Source organism: Zalophus californianus, chromosome 9 (genome assembly GCF_009762305.2).
Source record: "Zalophus californianus isolate mZalCal1 chromosome 9, mZalCal1.pri.v2, whole genome shotgun sequence".
Lineage (NCBI taxonomy): Eukaryota > Metazoa > Chordata > Mammalia > Carnivora > Otariidae > Zalophus > Zalophus californianus.
In genome coordinates, this window is record NC_045603.1 from 7,985,732 (window position 1) to 8,012,005 (window position 26,274).

Below are 26,274 nucleotides of genomic sequence, written 5' to 3' on the forward strand. Positions count from 1 at the left end.
TCTCAGTTAAAGACTACATCACCACTGAATTAGTTTTAGAACTGGCAATTCCTTCCATGACCAAGACTTTTTTTTTTAAAGTAATCTCTATACCCAACATGGGGCTTGAACTCGTGACCCCAAGATCAAGAGTCGCATGCTCTCCGACCGAGCCAGCCAGGCACCCCCGTGGCCAAGACATTTTAAACAAACTGCAAAAGATGGTGGTGGTAGAGGCAACTTGAATTCTTTTTAATTCCATTTTAAGTGACACCGATTTTCAACTGGAGTTCATAAATTCTTCTTTTGCCAGACAAAATTACATATTAGATTTTTTTCAGGTTTATTTTTCTAAACTAAGAAGAGAAAGCAACATGTCATACATGGTCAAGGTTAACATTCGTACAGTGGTTTTACAGTTTACAAAGCTTTCTGTGCACATATGATGCCATTTAGTTCTTAGGAGCCATTCTTTGGGTAAAGGGCGGAGCGGAGAGTCGACTTGCCCAAGACTGCCATCGATGATCAGGCTGTGGACCAGGATTCCTTATGACCAAGCGATGTGCTCACAGGACAACTCTGCTCTAATGAAGAAACATCTCACTTTTGAAAGGAAGCCTTCCAACCTAGGAAGAGGGGACCCTTTATTTATGTTCACTTTTTCACATACACAAGAGACAGCAGCTGTTCTAGAATCCAACTGGATTTTATTTGACACAGAATACAATATGGCTGCAGGAACAGCAAACTGAGAAGACAAAGCAGAAACGACACAGTTCTACCTAATTTATAATTAAGTAACAGGAGGGCAAGTCATTAAATGAATAACAGAACAGTTGAGCTCGACGGAAGAATTCTTTCTAGTGCCCATACCTGAAAGACAAAGTAAATTATTTTATTAATTCCTTAGTAATTTCCTCTTGAGACTACAAAACCTGCTAAAACATAGGAGCAGATGTAATGAAAACTTTTAAAAGATGTGAGTACAAGTGTACTCCAAGATTGGGCTGACACTAGTCTCTGCCCCTTTTATTTTACCCTGCATAACATTTTACCTACTACCCTCTTCTTAGTGACAGTCTCTCCATGGGCCTCAACTAGACCCACCTGATCCTCCTTCCAGTTACCAGATAGATGTGGGCAGTATTAGGGAGGCGAAGAGGAAAAGTCAGAACGGGTGGCTGTGACAGGGAGCTGCTCTGGTGGCTTCAGTCAGTGGCTCCGACACCCTTTGAGCACTCGGCCTCCCCTTCCCACTGCGGCTTATTTTCACTTCAAATCTGCTACTCAGGCAAATATGGGAAAGAGTCATTGAACGGCCTTCAATTTCAAAATCTATCACCAGGTCCAATTTCCGCCCTGATTACATTCAGCACTACAGAAAGAGAACTGTAGAGAAATGAGGTATGGATTGCAGGTGATTTCTGATTTCCCCAAAAGCCAAAATTTGGCTCTAACAAGATTATATAAAAACAAACAAGGCCGGGAAATTTCTTCCACATATAAATGGACTGCTTGAACAAAAATCCTTCATTATCTTACTCAATCTTTTGTCTGGTTCTTTATGGACAGTTAGCCTCATTAAAATACTTATAACAAAGTCTAACATATAACGTAATAACCAGGGCACTCGAACTCTGGGTCATGGCTTCGATCAGCCCAAAGGACTACTAGATGTTTTAAGCACTTCTTGTATGAAATCTATGTGAATACTGTCTAGAAAAAAGTTGTTGTGCCAAATTCCACACAGGGTAGAGCTCCAGTGTTTGTTAGTGGACTGGAGAGCAACCCAGAAGTTGTCCATCACATTAAAGGATGCCATAATTTGCTCCTTAGGAATCTGTTTTCACAAGCGCTGCTGAGCACTGCCTTGTGACAAGGCCACTGGCTGGACACAGTGGTGGTGTCAAAGCCCAACACGAGGAAGTCTTCAAACCCCCCACTGCCTAGGCTCAGTCCAGGGAATATTTAATGGGCAACAGGGGAAAGTTTGGGTCTAAAACAGAACTTGAAGCCTGCTCCATGGTAGGGCCAATTACTTGAGAGCCAATTACCAATCTCTTGAGAATGTAGAAAAGTGCTTTTGCCTTGATATGTGTGACTTCATGGTTCTACTCAGAACTTGAGCTCCCAAGGATGGGGAAGGACTGTCTCACACGTTTTCATATCTTACACATTAGGTAGCATACATGTTGCTGAACGAAGGATAATGGTATGAGCTAAACACTGAGTATTTGGCAGGTTTCTTAAAAAATGAACGTGCAGGGGTGCCTGGGTGGCTCAGTCGTTAAGCATCTGCCTTCGGCTCGGGTCATGATCCCAGGGTCCTGGGATTGAGCCCCACATCGGGCTCCCTGCTCCACGGGAAGCCTGCTTCTCCCTCTCCCACTCCCCCTGCTTGTGTTCCCTCTTTCACTGTGTCTCTCTCTGTCAAATAAATAAATAAAATCTTTAAAAAAAAAAAAAAAAGAACGTGCATTCGATAAGACTTCCAAAATTCGTTACCAAAATAAATAACCAAGTGTAAAAGCAAAATAACTGTACCAATAAGGGATTTCTAAACATTTAACAAGCTCAAGAACCCCATTTTTTGTTTTTTAAACTTAACTATATCCTATTAATCAAAACTCATATTTATTTATTTATTTTTAAGATTTTGTTTATTTGACAGAGAAAGACACAGCGAGAGAGGGAACACAAGCAGGGGGAGGGGGAGAGGGAGAAGCAGGCTTCCCAATGAGCAGGGAGCCCGATCCCAGGGTCCTGGGATCATGACCTGAGCCAAAGGCGGACACTTAATGACTGAGCCACCCAGGCGCCCCAAAACCCATATTTAAATAAAAATCCCCTTCTCATAAAAAATTTGATAAAGCAAATGATCAGTAATTCAACAGCAACAAAAAAGGGCATTTCACATTAAGAGAGGCATAAAAACAAATGAAAAGTAGCCAATCTCACTCAAAATTAAAAAAATGCAACTGAACACTAGTTTTCAACTATCAGAGTAGCTAAGATGGAAAAGTTTGATAATAGAGCCTCAGCAGGAAATGGAGAAAGGGGCATTCTGCTGCACTGTTTAGAGGGAGTGTAAATTACAACATATTCTTGGGAAAGGAAAATCTGACTTTATCAAAAATAAAAATGTACACATTCTTTACTCAGAAATTCCTCTTTTAGGAATTACTGCTACAAATATACCTGCACAAAATCATAAAGATTCATGTATAAGGATGGTCATCCCAACACACTATTTTCAAGTGAAAAATCTGAAACCCAAATGTCTATCAATAGGGACTGACTGGGCGCCTGGGTGGCTTAGTTGGTTAAGCGACTGCCTTCGGCTCAGGTCATGATCCTGGAGTCCTGGGATCGAGTCCCACATCGGGCTCCCTGCTCAGCGGGGAGTCTGCTTCTCCCTCTGACCCTCTTCCCTCTCGTGCTATCTTTCATTCTCTCTCTCTCAAATAAATAAATAAAATCTTTAAAAAAAAATAGGGACTGATTAAATAAACTATGGTACATCAACATAAAAAATACTCTGCACCCATCAGAAAGGAGGTAGTCTGATATATACGGATATGGAAATACTCCAAAACGTATGAAATGAAAAAGCAAGGTGAATTACTATGTAGGATGCTCATATTTATGTTAAAATTATATACGGATATCCACCCACATACATGAAAGCACATGTACAGAGATAGTTAGGAGGTACTAAGAAGCTGATGGTCACCTCTGGGAGTAAGATTAGGAGACTAAGGTGGGAAATTTTTTTGGTATGCCCTCTTGAGTATTTGAATTTAAAAAAATTCAAACCATGTCATATTTTATTTGTGTAATACTAATAAATTAATTGAGATAGTCATAAATATCATATCAGAGCTAATCAGCATGAGATAAACCAATGAAGCAGGATAGGTGGATGTAATTCCAGCCCAAAGCAAAGATACCTGACATTGGTTAGCCCAGGAAGCCTTATTATGGAGGTTATTCTGGAAATATTTAATAGTTTGCAGATTCTCGTATTTTCTACTTTCACAGACCCTGGGAGCTGGGACACTCCAGGCTGCAAACTTAATGTCAGCCACACCTTTGTGCCTTTTCCTCACAGACGAGTCCTTGTTTAACCAAAAGTTCGTTTGTAAAACAAGGTATGTTCCCTGTCTCCATCTTCTCAGACTATGCACCCTCCAGCTTGAGGTGACTCAAGGATGGCATGGACCACAGAACCCAGTCTTACAACATCAAAACAGCCAGAGACACCTACTTTTGGAATTCCCACTCTCTGTTGTCCAACGGACACACCTGCCGTGTTTTGAGCCAGCGAGAGATGCAGTGGAAGTGAAAAGCATGCTGGAAGAGAAGACACATTTTATTAAAAATCATTCTGTGCAGGGTGCCTGGGTGGCTCAGATGGTTAAGCGTCTGCCTTCGGCTCAGGTCATGATCCCAGGGTCCTGGGATCGAGTCCCGCATTGGGCTTCCTGCTCCATGGGAGCCTCCTTCTCCCTGTGCCTCTCTCTCTCTCATGAATAAATAAATAAAATCTTTTTTAAAAAAAATCATTCTGTGCAGGCTCAGCCATCTACTGATCGTATGTCTCAAGGGCAGCGGCCTGGTGACACACGGGGGGCCAGCAAACAATGGGAGACAACAAACAATGAAAGGCAAAAGGTCAGTGACTGCTTACACCTTGGTCAGGTACAGGACATTCCCACTGGAACATCTGCTAGAAATGTTGTAACCACTACAAAAAAATTATTTGGCAAATGCGCTCTCTCCCCTTTCCTTAAGGGAAGATGGAATGTGGCTTCCTGGTCCTCTTCAGCCTGTAAGGGGAGGCTTCTACTTTCCTTGAACACATGCCAGGAGGCCCTTGATCACAGGCAGATTTCAAACTTCCCCATTCTTTGTCCCCAACTGCCCCTCCCCTACCTTGGAGAATGGGAACCCCAGGAGCAGCGACTTCTCCTGCCGCTGCCACCCACCCAGAGCCAAGATGGGCATGTCCCCAATCTCTCCACACCCAGCTCAGCTCTGTTCAAAAGACCTTCTTTCCAGATTTGTTCAAAGATGTACTGATAATGAAACAGCTCAGTACTTGGTAAGCCTTTAAGGGGTGAAGCACTTTCTCTTAAAAAAGAATGAGATAAAAAAAAATTAGGGTAAAAGGAAGCCTTATGATGGACAAACTGCACACAAGCAGCTGAAAGATCATCAAACGACTTATTTCATGATCAAGGCCAGAAATAAAATGGCCAGAGTACCAAGAAAGCTGGGAACTAGGAGGTGACTTTCAGATTTGGGCAAAAGGAAAATCTGTGTGAGTTTTTTGGTGTGAGTGAATGACAGGCAGAGGCTACTCACAATACCTCATGGGAGCAGAGTATTAAGACAGCAGCAGCAAGTGCTCCCTCTCATCTCATCTGTGATGGGCTGGCTCAGGTGGGGACAGGGGAGAAATGCTGACACCCCAACAGAATGAAAGCTTCTGCAAGCTTGATTTAGTAACAGCCTCGAAATCTGGTCAGCAGGCCCTACCACAACATGCGTGGACCTTCGAGAAGAGTCACTGAATGGATTGCCATCATGGCCATTGTCTTTTAATAAAGACAAAAGCAGAATTTGGTAATTAAGAGTGGAATCCACAGCTAGTACACTATGGACACTCAATAGGACAAATATTCTCCCAGGGCGAGAGCTTTAGGAGATCCCTTTCATGCAACTCGTTGACTCTCATACAACTCACTGTGAAAAAGAGAAAAAAACAAAGCTTCTAGAAAGCAGAAAGCTGGGGCATTTTTTCCTCAATCACCAGGTAGTAGGGACAGGTTCACCTAGGGGTATTCAAGAGGCCTTTCTCCACCGGCCCCCTGCTCCCTGCCCCCATGAGGCACCTTGCAGCAGTACAGGGTCCCTATATACCTCAACTACCTTGGAAGATGGAGGGAATGAGGGGCTGCAAATAAGGCTACAGAGCAGGTGACAGCATCGCTGAACCACTGGTCCCAACTTTCTTCCTGTTAATAACCTACAGTCTGTTGATGGGTATATTTAGCAGTCTCAAAGTACACTGCCTAGTGCCTTACAGTTCACAGAAGATGCTAACATGCATTACCTAACTGGTGCCTCACGGCAACCCTGGCAAGCAATCATAACAGGTAATATTATCTTCATTCTGCAGACAGGAAACTGAAACTCAGACAAATCAAGTGACTCGCCTAATTCACGGAGCCAGTGAGAAGACCCAGAACTAGAAGCCAGCACTGGTCCAAAGGTCTCTGCCACACCATGCCAGCTCTTCTCTATGGCCGGCTCCTCGAGCTAGTCTCGCCTTAGCCAAATTTAAGGGAAGTTCACTTCCTTTTTCTTCCACCAAAAAATAACATGGCCCTTAGTATATGCCTGAAATGTCAGGCAGAGCAAAGAGCCCAATATATTTTGTTTCTTTATCCCCATAAACAACAAATCCAATTGGGCCAATACTGGCTAGGCCAATACAGGCTACTGTGGAACTGCTCAAAAGGCCTTGGCAGAATTAAGAAGGTGCAGCACAGGCTGGGGTAGGGCAGAGCCTCAGCCAGCTGGGCCAGAGTACTGATAGTTACTATCTGCTCAGTAACCACCCCCCCGCAAAGGTGACACTTATGTCTCCCATGTGGCAGGATAAAATCATTTCATCCTGATTATAGGATGAGGGGACCCAGGCTTAGGGATGTCAAATACCTTCTATAAAGTCACTTAGCAAGTAAGTCAAAGACAGGGAATGCTGGTCTGACTCCAGAGCCCCTTAGGCCTGTGCCATGCTGGGAGCTGTGGATCCTTCTTCCCCTTGGCACAGAAGGGCAGGATAATTTTGGCTCATGTGAGTGCGACTATATGGCTATACAGATGACTTTTTAACACATGCTAGAAATAACACATTTGATGTTGTTATCCTTCACAGCTGTCGCACCGTGGAAGGCTGTACATTCAGTCCAATGATGCTGGACAAAACATTTCTGGCATGAGCCACGTTAAAAAAAAAAAAAAATCCTAACCTAGTACATTTGCCACACTTTGAAACACACACACGGGCCCTTGAACACACGATTTATTCGCCAAACTTAGTTCCACAAGGCATATAGCCCTAAAAAAGGATCTGTTAAGGGGCGCCTGGGTGGCTCAGTCATTAAGCAGCTGCCTTCGGCTCAGGTCATGATCCCAGGGTCCTGGGATCGAGTCCCACATCGGGCTCTCTGCTCAGTGAGAAGCCTCCTTCTCCCTCTGCCTGCCGCTCTGCCTACTTGTGCTTTCTCTCTGTTAAATAAATAAATAAAATTAAAAGATTTGTTAAGAAGGTAAAGATATCCACCAACGGGAGAATATTCCAAAGACTGCCACAGGCTTTGCAGGCAATTCCCAAAGATGACTCCCCAAAGTGTTGCTAACAAAAGTGGGTCCACTTTATAATTAAGACAAAATGGTGCCCCTGCAATAACGAATAATTTTTAACCTATAACAGGTGAATACTACAAAGATTTAAAATCTTTTTTACTATTTGTGTACCTTTTGGGAGAAAGGTAGGCTAGGCATTTTTTTTCCTAGTTATTTTCAAGACTGGCAAAGCAGGAAAAGTGGTAATATGTTTACAAGCCATGCTGATAGGGAAAGATGTTTCCTTACGTTACAGACTCCCCATGCAACAGTGCACTCTTCAGAAGTAGCAGACGCCTGGTTAGCTTGACATTCTATGCCTGTGGGAACAAGAGCAACAAGATCACTGGACCTTCTGAGCAACCACCTTTCAATCTATAGCAGCCCTACCTGCACAGTAACACAAGGACAGGTTTTGGGCAGAGGCAGGGGTGAGGGTGGTGCAAACCTGAACAAAATCAAGCGGTTCATTAGTCATAATTGTTTTTTAATGAGTGTAAGAAGGGGTGAAGCACAGAAGGCAGAGATGTGACTTAACAGTTTGCTTTGCGATGATTTCCTATCCTTGTTCACAGAGTGATGAAGGAAAAGGCACGTTTTAGTTCTGAACATAACCTGACCTGCCCAAATGAAAGTGATTTCTCCTAGTTTGGTCAATTTAGTGAATTCCTAAAGCTACCCTGTAACTCTTACTGTTCTGAGAACTGGCATCTTCTCCCCCTGTTCTTGGTAAATGCTGCCTCTTAGGCCCTTACACCAGGATGGCCTAGTTGGGTAACAAGCTCCAGTCTCTAAAGGGCTCAGGCAGACATATAGGAACCGGCACAGAAGCAAAATAAAAGAAGGGCAAGAGGCCTGTGGCAAACTGTAGCATATGCTGTGTGTGAAAGCGCCAAAACTCAAATGTCTTTAAAACACCGTCAAACAAAGCAAATCTGTTAGGCCAATGGGTTAGAGATTCGGGGCCCAGCACTTGTTGATGCTTACTATCCCTGAGGTGATTCTGTCTGGTGAACAGAGCACATTATGGCAAATATATCCAAATATCAATTTCACAGAGGGGAGGAGAGAGGAATTTAAGTAGAATACAAATCTGACTGAGATCAAGAACTGACTAGTAAAGCTCTACTGGGGATAAATATTCAAGGAACAAGAATTAATAATGTCTAATTTGCTTTCTCTGAAGGTGGTAACTAAATGGAGTCTCCCATCTGAAGAATAAAAAGTTTCAGGAAAGACTAATAGGAGACAATTACCTCAAACCTCCATAGGTGAGAAACAGTAAAACTGTAAGCAAATAGTGCTGAGACTTGAATGGGTCTATTTGGTCTTGGGGGAAATTATATGCCCTAAGGGTTTTTTCCATTCTTCAAAAATATGAAAGGCAAAGGGTCTGAAGTCACAGAACTTCTTTTGGCTACCAGATTCACACTACAAAGAGAATAACTGGGTTTTCCTTCTGATAGGAGTGGACAGTCTAGGGTCTATGCAGTATATTCAAGGATTTACTGGGGCTGTGACTGCACTACATATTCAAAAGTAGAGAAAATAAAATCTGATGTCCTTCAAGTTGGATCCTCTCAGATGAGTGCAGTATATTATGAAATTAGCTAAATAGGAGGCATAATTATTACTAAAATAAATAACTATTTCAAGGTACGTTATCATGTTTAAATTTTTCTAGGTCAAAGTATTTTTAAGGGACTCTGTCTTTCTATGCCACGTGCTAAGTAGGCTCTCGGTACTTGAATAAGCAAACAAAACCACTTCTACAGAGACAATGGGGGCCAAATATATATGCATTCTTTACCTGGTAATTACTAACAAAGAACAAAAATATACAGGAGGGATAGGACTGCAATCTAGAATGCTACATAAGGAAGGATGTGGCACGGAAAATTACTAAATACGAGTGTAAAATGCTTTCAAATAGAACATGTTCTTGAGCTGTTGGTGCAGAGTGAGTACAGGAGGTGAGTCTTTCATTTAAACAGGGAAAGTAACTGTCCACTGTCAACCTACAGCAGCCAAAACAAGCAGCACATAACGGACTCCTGTCATACCCCTGCAAAGGCAGAAGCTTAGTGCATGGGATACATAAAGCTTGGAGACTTTTAAAACTTCACTACGAGAGCACTACCACCAAAGGACTGCTAAGGAAGCAATGGTTTCATCTTGGAAGCAGACAGATTTCACACTTTCAAAACAGGGATAGCCCTGTGGTTTAGGAAGAGGCTAACCTCTCACCGGCAAAGGCTGGGTCTACACCCTTCTGGATGCCCTCTTCCATCTGGAACAAGATTACCTGAGGTAATGGAGAAAACCTAGGAGATTGTGTTTTTCAGCAACTCTTTAGAACAAAGAAATGGGGCAATATATAATAAATACAAAGCTAGAATAGGGCATGTAGTGTCAATTTTGACTCAAAAGAGGAAGTCTTCAGACCAAGAAAGCTTTATAGAAGAGTCCAACCTGGGCACAGCCATAATCACTCTTATTTATTTAGGGCTATGGATATAATTATTCATTTAATGCCAGGCCAGAATTTATTAGAAAATGGCCATTGCTAAATCAAGATTCTAACTTTCAGCTTTAAAAAAAAGTCTTTTTACAAGAATCATAATCCATTTATTTATTTTTCAAAAAGATTTTATTTATTTGACAGAGAGATAGCACAAGTAGGCAGAGCAGCAGGCAGAGGGAGAGGGAGAAGTAGACTCCCGCTGAGCAGGGAGCCTGATGCGGGGCTCGATCCCAGGACCCTGGGATCATGACCTGAGCCGGAGGCAGACGCTTAACGACTGAGCCACCCAGGCGCCCCAATCCATTTATTTTTTTTAAAGGAAGGCAAGCCCAGGGGCACCTGGCTGGCTCAGATGGTTAAATGTCTGCCTTCGGCTCAGGTCATGGTCCCACGGTCCTGGGATGGGGCCCATCGGGCTCCTTGCTCAGCGTGGAGCCTGCTTCTCCCTCTGCCTGCCACTCCCCCCTGCTTGTGCTCACGCTGTCAAAATAAATAAATAAAATATTAAAAATAAATAAATAAATAAAATAAAGAAAGGCAAGCCCAGTTGTGGCAACCAGACTTCTCTTTAGTGTCTGTGATAAAAAGGGTATGTTTCTTAAGGGTAAAAACTTGATCTCAGTCATTTATCCTGGTGCCTAGCAAAATGTCCAGGATGTGCGTATTCATTGAATAAATAAAAGACAAGGCTTGAAAACAGACTCTTAATTATATTTTTTTAAATCTTTTTTCTTTAAAGATTTATTTATTTATTTTGAAAGAGAATGAGAGAGAGAGAGAGAGCACATGAGAGGGGGGAGGGTTAAGAGGGAGAAGCAGACTCCCCGCTGAGCAGGGAGCCCGATACGGGACTCGATCCCGGGACTCCAGGATCATGACCTGAGCCGAAGGCAGTCGCTTAACCAACTGAGCCACCCAGGCGCCCCAGACTCTTAATTATAGAGAACAATCTGATGGTTACCAGAGGGGAGGACGGTGAGGGGCTGGGTTAGGTAGGTGATGGGGATTAAGGAGTGCCCTTGTCATGATGAGCACCAGGTGATGTACGATGTGTTAGTCACTACACTGTACACCTGAAACTAATATAATGCTGTAGGCTAACTGGAATTAAAATAAAACCTTAAGAAATAATTAAAAAATAAATAAACCTCTCAATTAAAATTTTAAAAAGACATGACTCGAAAACTACTTCATAACTTTTTGTTATAAGAGTTCAATATTCTGGGGTGCCTGGCTGGCTCAGTCAGTAGAGCATAGGGCTCTTGATCTCAGGGTTTTGAGTTCAAGCCCCATGTTGGGGCCTACTTAAAAAAAGAAAAAAAAGGGGCGCCTGGGTGGCTCAGTCGTTAAGCGTCTGCCTTCGGCTCAGGTCATGATCCCAGGGTCCTGGGATCGAGCCCCGCTTCGGGCACCCTGCTTGGCGGGAAGCCTGTTTCTCCCTCTCCCACTCCCCCTGCTCGTGTTCCCTCTCTCACTATGTCTCTGTCAAATAAATAAATAAAATCTTAAAAAAAAAAAAGGTTCAATATTCTACTACTTCATCTAACATTTAAAATATATCGTAGAGTAGGTAGATGTCTAACTGAAGACCTACATTGATCCCTCAAGTGTTCAACTCTAAGAGTATTAATGGCCTTTGTCTGTTGTGGTCCTCCCAAGAAGTACATCCTCTTGCATCCAGAGAGACACAAAATGACTTAAATATAGAAGTGGGGCGGTGGGGGACAGGGTTATTTGGAATCATTGACTATTTACAGAAGAGAGACCCAAGAAAATAAAATTTGTTTTGGGCACAACTCCTTATGAAAATGCACAGCAACAAAACTGGCAAGCATGTAATCAAAGACCCCACCCAAACACATTTAAAACTGTGCATATGTTTTTCCGTGATGGGTTCCTTCTATCTGTATTAAACATCATGGTAGCTGCTGTCTGCTTTGACTGTTGTGTGAAGGGTAAACAGGGTCAAAACTCAAAGAAACCAAGGACAACAAACTACCAACACGTGATATTTGATTGGTGCTTCCCAAGTTGCAATGATCACAGACTATTCCTCTATTTTGTATTTTTACTATTCATTGGGCAAGTATTTAGTGAGAACCTATTATGTACTGGACCCTATGCTAGATGCTGGGAATAGAGCAGTAAATAACACAGACATGATAGAGAACCAACTAAATTAAATACTACAAAGGAAACTATAGGAGGTCTTGGGAATATTTAACAGAACTGTCACAGCCTGTGTGTATCTAAGTATGGTCAGGGAACACATCTCTGAGCTAGTTCAAGGTGAGATCTAAAGACCAACTATGGCTTAACTCCGCATTGCCTAAGAAAGTCACCACTAGCCTCATATGGCTACTGAGCACTTGAAATGTGCCTAGTCTGAATTGAGATGTGCTTAAGTGTAAATACACTCCAAAAACTTAGTACCAAAAATAGAATGTAGAATGTTTCACTTTAAAATATTATTTACATGTTGAAAAAAATTTTTTTAATGAAATATAGTAGGATAAATAAAATGCAAATCATCTATATCTTTTATTTTAATGTGGGTACCAGAAAATTTTAAATTACATATGTACTTGCATTTGTGGCTCCTATTTAGATTGGACAGTACTGGGTTAGGCAAAGGTAGTGGAGAGAAGAGGGAGAATATTCCACACCGAGGGAAGGGGATACATAAGGGCTCTAAAAAAGAGCATAGATACTTCAAGAATGGAAAGAAAGCCAAAGAAACAACCAGAGTGAGCGGGAGAGTGGTGCAAGATGAAGCTGGAGAGGCAGGTGAGTGATTTTCAAACTAAGTGCCTGTAAATGCAACTCTAGAAAGCTGAAATTTCTTTACCTCATACCTGATCTCCGTAATAAACCATTTTAGTACCTGGATGAAAAAGTAACCTCATCTGTTCCTGGTGTGATCAACATACTTGTCCCTATTACTATAAGGATCCTGAGTCCATCAACAGCTATGATCAAATTCACCATGTACTGGCTACTATACATGATGGAATCTGTAGGAGATTTAAATGAATTTTCTTTACTGCAATTAGCTGTCTATTTAGATGTTGGCAGTGATGTCCTCTTAACTTTGGGGCTAACATTGCAATTCCTTACTTATTTGGTTTCTTTCTTTATAAATCTTGCCAAGGAAAAACTAGCTTTGGTAGAATATTTTAGCTCAAAGTTTATTTTTTTCCTTTCACTATTTTTGCCTTTGAGTCTGGGTATGAGATGGGAAATATAGAGGAATAATCAACAGTGCCTCTGTGTCCACAACTCATTCTAAATGTGTGCTTGCCATCTTTAGATTGAGTATATTTATTCTGAGAGATGAGTGTGCCTCCAGGATATCATTAAATCTACTCTATTTCAAATATACCAACGGACTAGAGGCAGAAGACACCAAGTGTTCTGACTATGCTTTATATCTCCTTGGGAAGAAGAAATTTGGTCACATCAGGATAGCCACAATCTCTGTAACCTTCTCAACTTCCTCCCATTCTCCTCCAGTTACTTACAAAGATCCATAATGTGGTTCCTGCAGATGGCACAGTTATCAACCACAATATCCCAGGCCCAGAGGGCTACTGCATTCCACTGCAAAGAGAAAAAGGGGGAACAATGCACTCTCCTTGTAACACAGGCACACACACACTCTAGGATTTCATGCTGCACCTGCAGTTAGCACCTCTTTGGCCACAAGAGTTTGGGGATATTACATTACTCTTATTTATTTTATCAGAGGGCAATAGCAGGCTACATGTGTGCTCACCTGTTCTTCAAACAGTTGAGTATATGAACCCAGATTAATCATCTTTATTTTCTCCTACAGCTTACAATCATTTAGTCAACCATATCAATGTAAGAAAATCAGGAATAATTTTGAAGTGCCTGTTTTAGGTTTAATAAGCACAAACTTGAATTTCTGTACAGGTTCCCCTGAAGAACTCAATTTCTGCACAGATAAATATCTGCTCTTCAAGGCAGCTTTGAAAGAATGAATGGGGAGGTAAAAGCTAGGAACAGAATGAACTAAGATGATGATTGGATCATAAAATGGGTAATCATGGGATAAGCTGGATAACTAATTACCCAGTGTCAGTACACAGAGCAAGGTCACCACTTAAATCTTACAAGATTATTTCACAACAAACTCTAGAATTCACTAGAATTTTGGTTAGTTATTACTATCAAATAAACTGATGTTCTCAACTTTTACATGCCCAGACTCATATTTAGTTAAGACAATTCCAATTAAGAGTTTATCTGAAAGCGGCATTTAAGTAATTCAACCTTCTGGCTTCTGCAATTACAAATATTCCCAAACTCCTTTTTCATCCACTAATTTGGTGCCACTTCCAAAACCTTCATCTCTTTCAAACCCAATTCTCAGTGTCTAGTTCAACTTCTTCAGCACTTTTCACCCTACAGCTTCAACTTGAAGGAAAAAAAACCCCTATTTCTATTCTTCAATATGGCTGCTGGCTGTTACTGAGCATGCAGTGCCCACAATGAAACACCAAAAAAGCACTAGGAGAGGGAATATTGTCAGTGTTTAGCCAGATGTTCCAGGAATAACATTTTCCCTATCCCAGAGTCTTCATTTTGAACAGATTTATTTTATATTATGTGAGAATCGGCACTTTTCTCCCAAACTGTTGGCAAACCACTGGAAGGCATTTCATGCAAAAAGACACGTTCCACATTTTTGCTTTCCCACTTTCACCAGGTCGTTCGCCACTAGTACTCAACCCTTCCTAAATGACACAAGGTTTGGGCTCGCATTTTCTTTTTAACAAATTCCACCATGTTTTTTTTTTTTTTGGACAGAGAGAATCGATTCTGGATATGACCACAGGACTGTGGCGGCGGTGTGACAAACCAAGAGACCTCTCAGAAGAGTCAAGAGTTGTTACACTGGAGACACTTCAACTCGACGGGGACAAGGACTAGAGAGAGGGCTAAGGGAGGCCTTGATTAGGCGAAGACCGGGCTGGGGTCCCTCAATCAGAAGGACCCTGGGCTTCAGGAAGAGGCGGGGCAAGGAGATCACCAGCCCGGCTGCTCAGAGGCCTCCAATGCGGTAGGAACTCAGGTCCCGGCTTTCGCCGCACTGCCCCCATCCTCCACCCACCGCATCGCTCCGACTCCCCCTTCCATCCACCCCACCCACTCCTCCCCACCCCTCCACCACTCCAGTGACAGCTCAGGCGCTTGGCTCTCTCAGCCAAGTCGCAACCCCGCGTATCGCAATAAGCGCCTCCGTGATTGGCCCCTCAGACTCCTAGCGAAACCAATACTGGCATTGGCAGTGGGCCCCAGGCACGCCGGTCAACTCTAAGACCCGCCCCCCAACTTCCTTTCCTGGTACCCGGTCCCAGGAACGCCCTGAAATGAAGCCCTTTCTTCCGCGCCTCAGTCATCCTCGGGCCTGCCAGCCAGATCCGCGCCTCTCTACCTTCCCTGAGGAAGGTGCTGGCGAGACCCAACCTTTTTCACTTCAAAGCGCTTCTTGCCCGCGCCGCTGTTGGTGCCGCTCGGGGTATCCACATCCATCGCTGCCGCCATTTTGGAAACACAAGGTCCGTCGTCCGGCCACTGCGCCTGCGCACCAGCGCACGCCTCGCTCCCCTCCAGCCCCGGCACCTCCTCCCATACCCCGCCCCTTGCTGGCGCGGGAAGGGCAGGTGGGGGCGGAGCGCGTGGCCACGCCTCTTAAAGGCGCTGGTACAGGTCCCTCCCACCCCTCCGGCCCCTGCGTCGGCTGGGGAAGAGGCGGTGGCCGGGGCGGGGCCGGGCGGGGCCGGGCGGGGCCGAGCCGACGTGATCGAGCCGGGTGGAAACGCACGAAAAACTCCCCCCGCCTGCTCCCGCGGGAAGCCCCCGTCCGCACTCCCTCAGTTGGGGCGGCGGCTGCTTCCTCCGCCTCGGCCGCGACCTGCCGCCCCGGCCCCGCCCCGGAGCCGCACCGCTCCAGTGCCGGCGGGTCTAACGCTGCGTTCCGCCAGGGAAGCGGCGAGGGCGGGCGCCCCGCCTCCTGCTGCCGAAACTGGAGACCCCACAGTTTCTCAGGTCCCGACCCGCTTCCGAGCCAGGCCGGACGTGCAGCCTCCCTGGGAGAGCCGGGTCCGGGCACCGTTTGGTTCCTGATTCCGATTCGGGAAATGCTCAGGATTCGACGGGGAGACGGGAGCTCCCCGAATGTCCTCTCCGGGGCCCAACTGTGTAGGCATTCTCCAGTCCTGCCCACCTGAAATAGGCGGAGGAGAATTAGGAGCCGGGGAGATGCCATCTCCAGCCCGCCCGAAATACCAATCCGTGCTAGAATGCCCTTTGGTTAAGGTACATGGCTTCAACTTCACATACTTGAGCACACATTTCCTATTCCTCAGTTGGTCATCTGACAATGGGGTCCTTTCTCCCTAATTTCCGTCCTCTTTTCGCTCCTTGCTCTGTAGTCACATCTGCAGTCGCTGTACGTCTTAAATTTGTGTGAGGCATTTGGCCATTGATTCTTACTGGTCGTTCCTTAGCCAAAGCACCTGTACTTTGTCACCCTCCCATTTCTAGATCTGGCCCCCCTTCTGAATCTCTAACCTTTCAGAGGTGTGACTCGACTAGATCACTCTTGAATCTTGTATTGGCTTATTTGAAATCTCGTATTTTCTCTTAAAATTGGAGCGTATTGACTCCATTGCCAAACCGGAAGAACTGCGATTTGTTTCCTTATCTTGGTTATAAACAGGAACAACAAATCCGTGAAAACACCACCATAGCTTTAACCAGACTTGGAAAGAAAAATTGTGTGAGACCTTAAAACGTTATAGGAACCCTACACAGTTTTTCTTAGCCCAAATTTTGTTAGAGTAATAATTCCATGTTGAGATTTCTATCATCTAATTTATTGTGTTCCCAAATGCCCTTACAGGATATTAAAAACCCATAGTAAATTAAGGTATTAAGGGCATATTTATCCTTCATTAAAGAAAATCATTATGTACAAGGTCCTGTTATAAATAGGAGAGACATGGTGATGAAGGAGTCAGATTCCTTGTAGGGAAATAATAACACAAGCAAATACATTGGGCAAAAAAAAAAACACCCTCAGGTGTCAATAAATGCTATTAAGAAGACAAAACGAGGGGCACCTGGGTGGCCCAGTTGAGTAAGTGTCTGCCTTGGGCTCAGGTCATGATCCTGGGGTCCTGGGATAGAGTCCTGTGTTGGGTCACCTGCTGGGCGGAGAGCCTGCTTCTCTCCTTCCCACTCATGCTGTCTCTCATTATCTCTGTCTCTCTCAAATAAAACCCCCCCCAAAAAAAAGACAAAACGAGGTCATGAAATTGAGGGGAGAATTAGGGGATTAGTCAAGGCCGCTATGAGGAGTGACATTGCAGCTGAAGTCCTTTACAGGGGCCTAAAAGATCCTGCATGATCTGTCACCCATGCATTTAATGTATATTTTTCATTTTTAAAAAATGGTATGCATATCTTCTTACATGTTTTTCATTTACTTATTTATTAGATTTATTGTTTTTGTGTGTGTGTGTGTGTCCTCACCAAGAGGGGAGTTTTTGTTGTTTTGTTTATTGGTAACAATGCAGTGCCTGGTACATTGCAGGGCTCAGTACGTGTTGAATAAATTTGAAGCTTATTGAGCAAGGAGAGTGTGGTAAGAGATACCAGACAGACAGGCAGAGGCCAGATCAGAGCAGGTAGGGATTTGCAGATGTTATGGGAAGGTACTAGAGGGTTTAAATTAGGGGAAGGGACTAACTGACAAAATCTTAAAAGTTTTTAAGCTTTGTGAAGAAGGGATTGTAGGGGTATAAGAGAGGAAGCGGCAACAATTTGCAGGTTGTTTGCTTTATATAGAGCTACAGTAGGGAGATGTATGATCTTAGGGGCCGTTGCATTAAGCTATGAAAACCTCATGTACTGATCTCTCCTTTGGAGATTTGCCTTGCTGTGGTGATTGGCCATGACATTCTGTACACTAGACTCTACTGCATAAACCTAAGAAAACTTTTCATAGATTTCATACAGATTCCTGTCTTTCTTCATACTTTCACTATTTACGATGCAACAGGTTATAATTTTAATTTAGTTCCATTCCTTTCATCCATCTATGCATTCAACAATTTCTAAACTATCTACAGAACCTGCTGTGTGTCAACTACACCACGCTAATCTAGATAAAAAGTCATCTGATATTTCAGGTATTTACAAAAGGCCCCTTTCATCATTGCTCTTATGGTATACTAGCAGAGAGGCAAGTCAGTTATTGATAATTCCAATGAATTTTAGGAAAGGGGAAGTTTGGGGTACTTTGAAACAGAAAGCAGGTCTGTTGGGGAGGGGGGTGCTGGTAGTGGGGAAGTCTTCTTAGAAGAAATGGTTTGAAATTGAAGGATGAGCCAGACAAAAAGCAGCAGATGCAGAGGGATGCTGGTAAATGTTTAAAAACCAGTTCTAAAAAAACAAGACAAGAAAGCCCTGATTTGTAGTGTGAACAGCCAGATTGCAAAATTCCTGAAAATTGCTCTTGTAAGCTCTTGTAAGCTGGCTCTATCACACACACACTGAGTGATATGGAAGAAGGTGGCATTCCAGGTAGAGGGAACAGTGTGCAGAAGGGACTCAAAGCTGGAAAATGCACAATGCATCCATAAAGATGTCTGGAATGACTGGAGTATAAAGAGAGAATAATATAAATGAGTGCAATGATTGTGCAAGAGTCACTTGTTTGCATCTCTTTTCATTTCTGTATTTAGCAGTCATGTTGGTAACTTGAAATTGGCCGTAATAGTAGTATTTACACCATGGGAATTGACAAAAACTGCATATCAGGGTTTTCCACTCCCCAACTTGATTATTAAATATTTACCACTGGTAGGGGGCCAGGTCATGCAGAATTGTTCAATGGACACATGCAAAGGGTTTTGGTCCTTATCCTTAGGGATGGGAAGCCATTGAAGGATTTTAACCAGTGACATAATGGTCAGATGTGCACTTTTAAAAAGTGCTAGAACGTGGCCCTAAAGTAAAGAAATTGGATCCCAAAGATTACAGGTGGGGAATTTTTGAAGTATGTCCATATCCAAGTGGAGATCAAAGGAGCCCAACTAAAAGAACCCTGAGGGTGCCTGGGTGGCTCAGTTGGTTAAGCGACTGCCTTCGGCTCAGGTCATGATCCTGGAGTCCTGGGATCGAGTCCCACATCGGGCTCCCTGCTCAGCAGGGAGTCTGCTTCTCTCTCTGACCCTCTTCCCTCTCGTGCTATCTCTCATTCTCTCTCTCTCTCAAATAAATAAATAAAATCTTTAAAAAAAAAAAAAAAGAACCCTGAACTGACAATGACAACTGTGGATTGAACAGAAGTTCTTTTTAAAAGGGCTATTTTGAAGATTACGATTCTGACTTTAGAGGAACTGTGGTGATTAGCAGTGGAAGGAATCATGTAAAATTCCTTAAATAAAAATTTACTGACTTTAAATTAAAAAAGGAAAAGTGTTAGGCAGGGCTTCCACTTCTGGGAAGATGGAGTAGACATACTTTTCCCTATTCTTCTCTCTTACCACTGAAATCCCTGAACAGTGTGTGTGTGTGTATATATATATATATATTTTTTTTTTTAAAGATTTTATTTATTCATTTGCAAGCGAGACAGAGAGAACAAGCAGGGGGAGAGGCAGAGGGAGAGGGAGAAGCAGACTCCCTGCTGAGCAAGGAACCCGATGCGGGACTCGATCCCAGGACCCCGGGATCATGACCTGAGCCAAAGGCAGACGCTTAACCATCTGAGCCACCCAGGAGCCCCTGAACAGGATATATTTTTAAAAAATAATAAGACTCTGAGAGACAGAAGAGGCAGACCAGTTAGGGACCTCGGGACTTGAGGAATGACATGGTTGTGAGTTCCGTGGGTTTTCTTTTTAATTCCTATGCCCCAGACTTGGAGCTGAGGAAGCTGGTAGCCAGAAATGCCATTGAGTACAGACAGAAAAGGAAGAAATAAATAGAAAAGAAAGAACAACAACAACAAAAAAGGCTGCTTACTTTAGCAAACAGAAAACTTTAGATAATATCTGCTCTACTCCAAACAACACACAAAAAATGTGGCCCCACTTGCATCCATGCCAGCAAAGCTGAATGAGGAGCCTCATCTGCACAGCTTGCGAGTCTTTAACCAGGTGTCTCGACACCCATGCTAGCGTGGGGCAGGCCAATTAAGGAATTAGAACTCTCATCCCTTCTGGCTGATGAGTTCCCCTAACCCTGCTGTGTAAGAGGGGACCATGACAAGGTCTGGACATCCACTCCAACCCAGCAGTAATGAGGCAACCCTTCCTCTCCCTGCTGGGGTGGTGTTGGAGGCGGCTAGTGGAGAGTGAGGACTTTCACCATCACTCAGCAATAATGAGGATGTCCCCACTACAGTGTCAGTGGAGACCATGTAGGGAGTTGGAACACCTACCCTCCACCCCTCAGTGTTAATGAAACTAAGTGAGGAACCTGGACTTCTACCTCCACACTCCCGTGCTGCAATGATGTAAAAAAAAAAAAAGTCAATTAAAATAGAAGGTTTAAATAAAATCCAGAGTCTCATAACATAATATAAAGATGTCCAGTTTCAGTTGAAAAATCACTTGACTTACCAAGAACTGCGAGATCTCGAAAGTGAATGAAAAGAGTATCAAATAGATGCCAACACCAAGATGACAGGGTTGTTAGAATTATCTGACAAAGACTTAAAGCCAGCAATGATAAACATTTTTCAGCAAGCAGTTGCACACAAGCTTGAAACAAGTGAGAAAATAGACTTAACAACAACAAAATAATAAAAATAAAAGAATACCCAAATAGAAAGTTTAGAACAGAAAAATGTAATAACTGAAATAAATGTGTCAGTGGATGTGCTCAACAACAGAATGGAAGTGATGGGGGGAAAACAATGAACTGGAAGATAGAACAATAGAAATTACCTAATCTAAACAAGAGAGAGAAAATAGTCTGAAAATCCAAACAAAATAAAACAAAACCACCACAACAAAAAAACCTCAAAAAACAAACCAAACCAAAACAAAAAACTCCAGAGCCTCAGAGACTTGTGAGACTATCAGAAAGATTTAACATTTGTGTCCTCAAAGTTCAAGAAAAAAAAAAGACAAAGAAGTCCAGGCTTAAAAGGTAATTAGTGAAATAATGGATGAATACTTCTCCTATTTGGCAAGAAACATTGGCCTATAGATTGAAGAAATTGAGTAAACCCCACACAGGATAAACACAAAGAAATCCATGTGAAGAAATACCACAATTTGACTTCTGAAAACTAAAGACAGAAAATCTTGAAACCAGCCAGAGAAAATCCCAACTTATCTATTGAGGAAAAATAATTTGAATAACAGCAGATTCCTCATCAGAAATCATGGAAGTCAGAAAGAAGTAGCAATATAGTTTTAATTATAGAAAAAACAGTCAACCCAGAATCCTATACCCAATGAAGATATCCTTTAGCAGTGAAGGGACAATCAAGACATTCTAAGATGAAGGAAAACTAAGAAAATTTGTCACTTCAGACCTACTCAAAAACATGGATAAAGGAATTTCTCTAAACAGAAAGGAAACAATAAAACAAGGAACCTTGGAACATCAGGAAGAAGGAACACAGTAAGCAAAACGGGGTAAATACAATAGTCTTTTCTTCTCTTGGGTTTTCTAAATCATGCTTGACAGTTTGAGTAAAAAATGTAATCCTGTGGGGTGCCTGGCTGGCTCGGTTGGTAGAGCATGTGACTCTTGATCTCAGGGTTGTGAGTTTAAGCTCCATGTTAGGTATGGAGTTGACTTTTTAAAAAATCAACTGGATTTAGGGACACCTGGGTGGCTCAGTCGGTTAAGTGGCTGCCTCTTGCTTAGGTCATGATCCCATTGTCCTAGGATCGAGTCCCACGTGGGGCTCCTTGCTCAGCAGGGAGCCTTCTTCTCCCTCTCCCTCTGCCTGCCGCTCCCCCTGCTTGTGCTCTCTCTCTCTCTGACAAATAAATAAATAAAATCTTTAAAAGAATAAAAAAATTAAAAAAAATCAACTGGATTTAAAAAACTTAAAAAAATGTTTTAAAAAATAGAGTCTTGGGGCGCCTGGGTGGCTCAGTTGGTTAAGCGACTGCCTTCGGCTCAGGTCATGATCCTGGAGTCCCAGGATCGAGTCCCGCATCGGGCTCCCTGCTCAGCAGGGAGTCTGCTTCTCCCTCTGACCCTCTTCCCTCTCGTGCTCTCTATCTCTCATTCTCTCTCTCTCAAATAAATAAATAAAATCTTTGAAGAAAAAAAAATAGAGTCTTGTGTGGTTCTAAATATATGTGGAGGAAATATTTAAGAAAATTATAAAATGGGAAGGGTAGAGGGACATAGAGGGAGGTAAGGTATTTATATTTCATTTCAGATTGGTAAAATGATGACATCAGTGGGTTGTCCTAAGTTATGTATATGTGATGTAATACCTAGAATGACCACTTAAAAATACACAAAGAGATACACTCAACATTATAAGTACATAAAAATGGAATCCTAAAAAAATGTTTATTTAAGTAACCCACAGGAAGGCAGAAAAACAAAAAAGAGCAATGAAAAACAAAGAGAACAAACAGAAAACAAAAAATAAAACAGACTTAATCCTAAACATAGCAATAACTACATTAAAAGTAAATGGTCTAAGAATATCAATTAAGAGTCAGAGGTTGGCAGAGTGGATTTAAAAACATAGCCTAGTATATGCTGTCTATGAGAAGCTCACTTCAAATATGATATAGGCAATGTGCAAGTAAAAGGATGGAAAAAGATATGCAAACATTAATCAAAGGAAAGCAGGCTATATTAATATCAGATAAAATAGACTTTGGAGTAAAGAAAATTACCAGAGAGGAGAATATTATATAATGCTAAAAATGTCAATCCTCCAAGAAGACATAGCAATCCCAAATGTATATGCGCCAAGAAATTATCTTCAAAAGAAGTGAAGCAAAAGCCAATAGACCTGAAAATAGAAATAGACAAATCTACCATCAGAGTTTGAGATTTCAACACTTCTCTTGCAACAATGGATAGAACTACTAGACAGAAAATCAGCAAGAATATAGAAGAATTTAACATTGTCAACCAACAGGATCTAATCATTTTATTTTTTAAAGATTTTATTTATTTATTTGACACAGAGAAAGAGATAGTGAGAGAGCACAAGCCGGGGAGCAGCAGGCAGGCAGAGGGAGAGGGAGAAGTAGGCTCTCCACTGAGCAAGGAGCCCGATGTGGGACTGGATCCCAGGAACCTGGGATCATGACCTGAGCCGAAGGCAGCGCTTAACCGACTGAGCCAGCCAGGCGCCCCTCATTTTAAAAACATTCCATCCAGGGGCACCTGGCTGGCTCACTTGGTGGAACATGTGACTCTTGATCTCAGGATTATGAGTTCAAGCCTCACATTGGGTGTGGACCTACTTAAAAATTTATTTTTAAATAAATAAAAACATTCCATCCCATAACAGCAGCATATATATTCTTTTAAAAGTGACATGGAACAGGGGATCTCCCCTCTACGTTCTAGATGGGATGATGCCCATTTGTTTAATAAAGCCAGTTAGAACTTCAAATTAAAAAAAAAAAAGTGCCATGGAACATATACCGAGGTATACCTTACCCTGGGCCATAAAATGGATCTTTAAAAAAAATTTTTTTAAAGATTTTATTTATCTATTTGACAGAGAGAGACACAGCAAGAGAGGGAACACAAGCAGGGGAAGTGGGAGAGGGAGAAGCAGGTCTCCTGCGAAGCAGGGAGCCCAATGCGGGGCTCAATCCCAGGACTCTGGGATCATGACCGGAGCCGAAGGCAGATGCTTAACAACTGAGCCACCCAGGCGCCCCTGGATCTTTAAAATTTAAAAAAAATTGAAATCCTACAATGTTTTCTCCAACCACAATGAAATCAAACTAAAAGTCAATAACAGAAAGATGACAGGAAATTCTCCAAACAACTAGAAACTAAACAACAGGTTTTTAAAAAGATTTTATTTATTTATTTATTTATTTATTTATTTATTTATTTATTTATTTATTATTTAAGAGAGAAAGAGCATGAATGGAAGGAGAAGCAGAGGGGGAGGGACAAGGCGGGGGGGAAAGAATTTCAAGCAGACCCCCCCCCCAACCCCAGCACAGGAGCCTGATGCAGGGCTAGATCTCACAACCCTGAGATCATGACCTGAGCCAAAGCCAAGAGTGACCACTTAACTGAGCCACCCATGCACCCCTAATCAACACATTTCTCAATAATCTATAGGTGAAAGATGAAGTCTTAAGGGAAATTAAAAATAAGGTTGAAATGAATGAAATAAAAACAACATGTCAAAGTCTGTGGGACACTACTAAAACTGCTAGAAGAGAAATTTTTAGCACTAAATGTACACATTGGATAAGAGGAAAAGAATGATCTTAAGTTCCCACTTCAAGAACGTGGAAGAAAAACAGCAAAATAAACCCAAAGCAAGCAGAATGAAAGAAATAATAAAGATAAGAGTAGAAATTGAAAACAGAAAAAGAAAATGAAACAAAAATGGATTTTTAAAAAAGATTTTATTTATTTATTTGGGAGAGAGAGAGCATCAGCCGCGGGGCGGCGGGGGGGGGGGGTGGCGCAGAGGGAGAGGCAGAATCCCTGCTGAGCAAGGAGCCAGATATGGGGCTTGATTCCAGGACCCTGGGATCATGACCTGAGCTGAACGCAGATGCTTAACTGACTGAGCCACCCAGGTGCCCCAAAAAATGGATTCTTAAAAAGATCATTAAAATTGACATGCTTCCAGCAAGACTGACAAAGATAAAAGGGAGTAGATACAAATTACCAATATCAGGAGTGAAACAGGTGATATCACTACCAACCTTGCACATAAAAGGATCATAGGACAATACCACAGACTCTATACACATAAATTCAACAACTTAGACCACTTCCTCAAAAAACACAAATTACCTCAACTCATTCAATGTGAAATAGATAATTTGAATATCCCTATAACTATTAAGGCAAATGAATTTATAATTTTAAAGCTTCCAAAAGAGAAATCCAGGCTCAGATAGTTTCACTGGAGAATTCTACCAAATGGGTAAAGAATTAAAAGCCAATTCTACAGTCTTCTCCAGAAAATAGAAGAACACTTTTCAATTCATTTTATGAAGCCAGTTTTATCCTGATAAGAAAACCAGACAAAGACAATATAAGAAAAAGAAAACTGTGACCAGTATCTCTCAGTAATACAGACATAAACATCCTTAACAAAGTATTAGCAAATAGAATCTAGCAGTATATAAAAAGAATTATTCACCATGACCAAGTGGGGTTTATTCCAGGGATACAATGCTGGTTCAATATTTAAAGACCAATCAATGGATTCTGCCATATTAACAGTTTCAAGAAGAAAAATCACACAATCATATCAATAGATACAGGAAAGGGCGCCTGGGTGGATCAGTTGGTTGGGCGACTGCCTTCAGCTCAGGTCATGACCCTGGAGTCCCGGGATCGAGTCCCGCATCGGGCTCCCTGCTCAGCAGGGAGTCTGCTTCTCCCTCTGACCCTCTTCCCTCTCGTGCTCTCTATCTCTCATTCTCTCTCTCTCTCTAATAAATAAATAAATTCTTTAAAAAAAATAGATACAGGAAAAACGTTTGACAAAATTCAACATCTATTCATGTTAAAGACTCTCAGAAAAGTAGGAACAGAGGAGAATTTCCTGAACTTGATAAAAAGCATCTACACAAAGCCTACAGTCAACATTATACTTAATGGTGAAATACTGAATGCTTTCCCCTTAAAATTGGGAACAAGGCAAGGATGATCTCTCATCACTCTTATTCTGTATAATACTGGAAATTGTAGCCAGCTCAATAAGGTGAAAAAAAAAGGAAGTAAAAGGCATACAGATTGGAAACAAAGAAATAAGACCATCCCATTTTTAGATGAGATATAGTTTATTTAGAAAATCTCAAATAATTTTAAAAACAACAACAACAACCAAACTCTTAGAACTACTCTGTAAGATCAGCAAGGTCACAGGATACAAGATAAACATACAAAAAGTAATTATTTTGTATCTACTAGCTATAAACATGTGGCCATAGAAATTTAAAATTTGATGCTATTTATAATCATCAAAAAAATTAAATAATTAGGTATAAATCTAACAAAACCTGTATAGAGACTTGTACACTTAAAATGACACAACACTGATGAGAGTTTTAAAAAGTTTTTTTTTTAAGTTTTTTAAATAAATGGAGAGACATACCATGTTCATGGAT

General features: G+C 42.1%; 1 protein-coding gene across 4 annotated transcripts; it reads right to left on the reverse strand.

Annotated features, from left to right (window-relative positions):
* Window positions 1-210: 210 nt before the first annotated feature.
* RBX1 (ring-box 1) lies at window positions 211-15,576 on the reverse strand. 4 transcript variants are annotated; one of them, XM_027593526.1, is made up of 5 exons: window positions 15,413-15,569; window positions 13,441-13,519; window positions 7,645-7,715; window positions 4,247-4,332; window positions 211-852 (listed from the first exon to the last, which is right to left on the reverse strand). In XM_027593526.1, the coding sequence occupies exons 1-5, from the start codon at window positions 15,488-15,490 to the stop codon at window positions 840-842; spliced, it is 327 nt and encodes a 108-aa protein (XP_027449327.1). In that variant the 5' UTR covers window positions 15,491-15,569; the 3' UTR covers window positions 211-839. The 4 variants fall into 4 exon arrangements, with proteins under 4 accessions (XP_027449327.1, XP_027449328.1, XP_027449329.1 ...); XM_027593527.2 differs by lacking the exon at window positions 7,645-7,715 and having other exon boundaries at window positions 15,413-15,573; XM_027593528.2 differs by lacking the exon at window positions 4,247-4,332 and having other exon boundaries at window positions 15,413-15,572.
* Window positions 15,577-26,274: the final 10,698 nt, after the last annotated feature.

Coding starts and splice junctions, on each gene's coding strand:
- RBX1 (XM_027593526.1), bottom strand. CDS start 15,490: ATGGCGGCAGCGATGGATGTGGATACCCCGAGCGGCACCAACAGCGGC. Junction 13,520..15,412: donor AGCGCTTTGAAGTGAAAAAG/GTTGGGTCTCGC, acceptor TTCTCTTTGCAG/TGGAATGCAGTAGCCCTCTG. Junction 7,716..13,440: donor GAACCACATTATGGATCTTT/GTAAGTAACTGG, acceptor TTGTTCCCACAG/GCATAGAATGTCAAGCTAAC.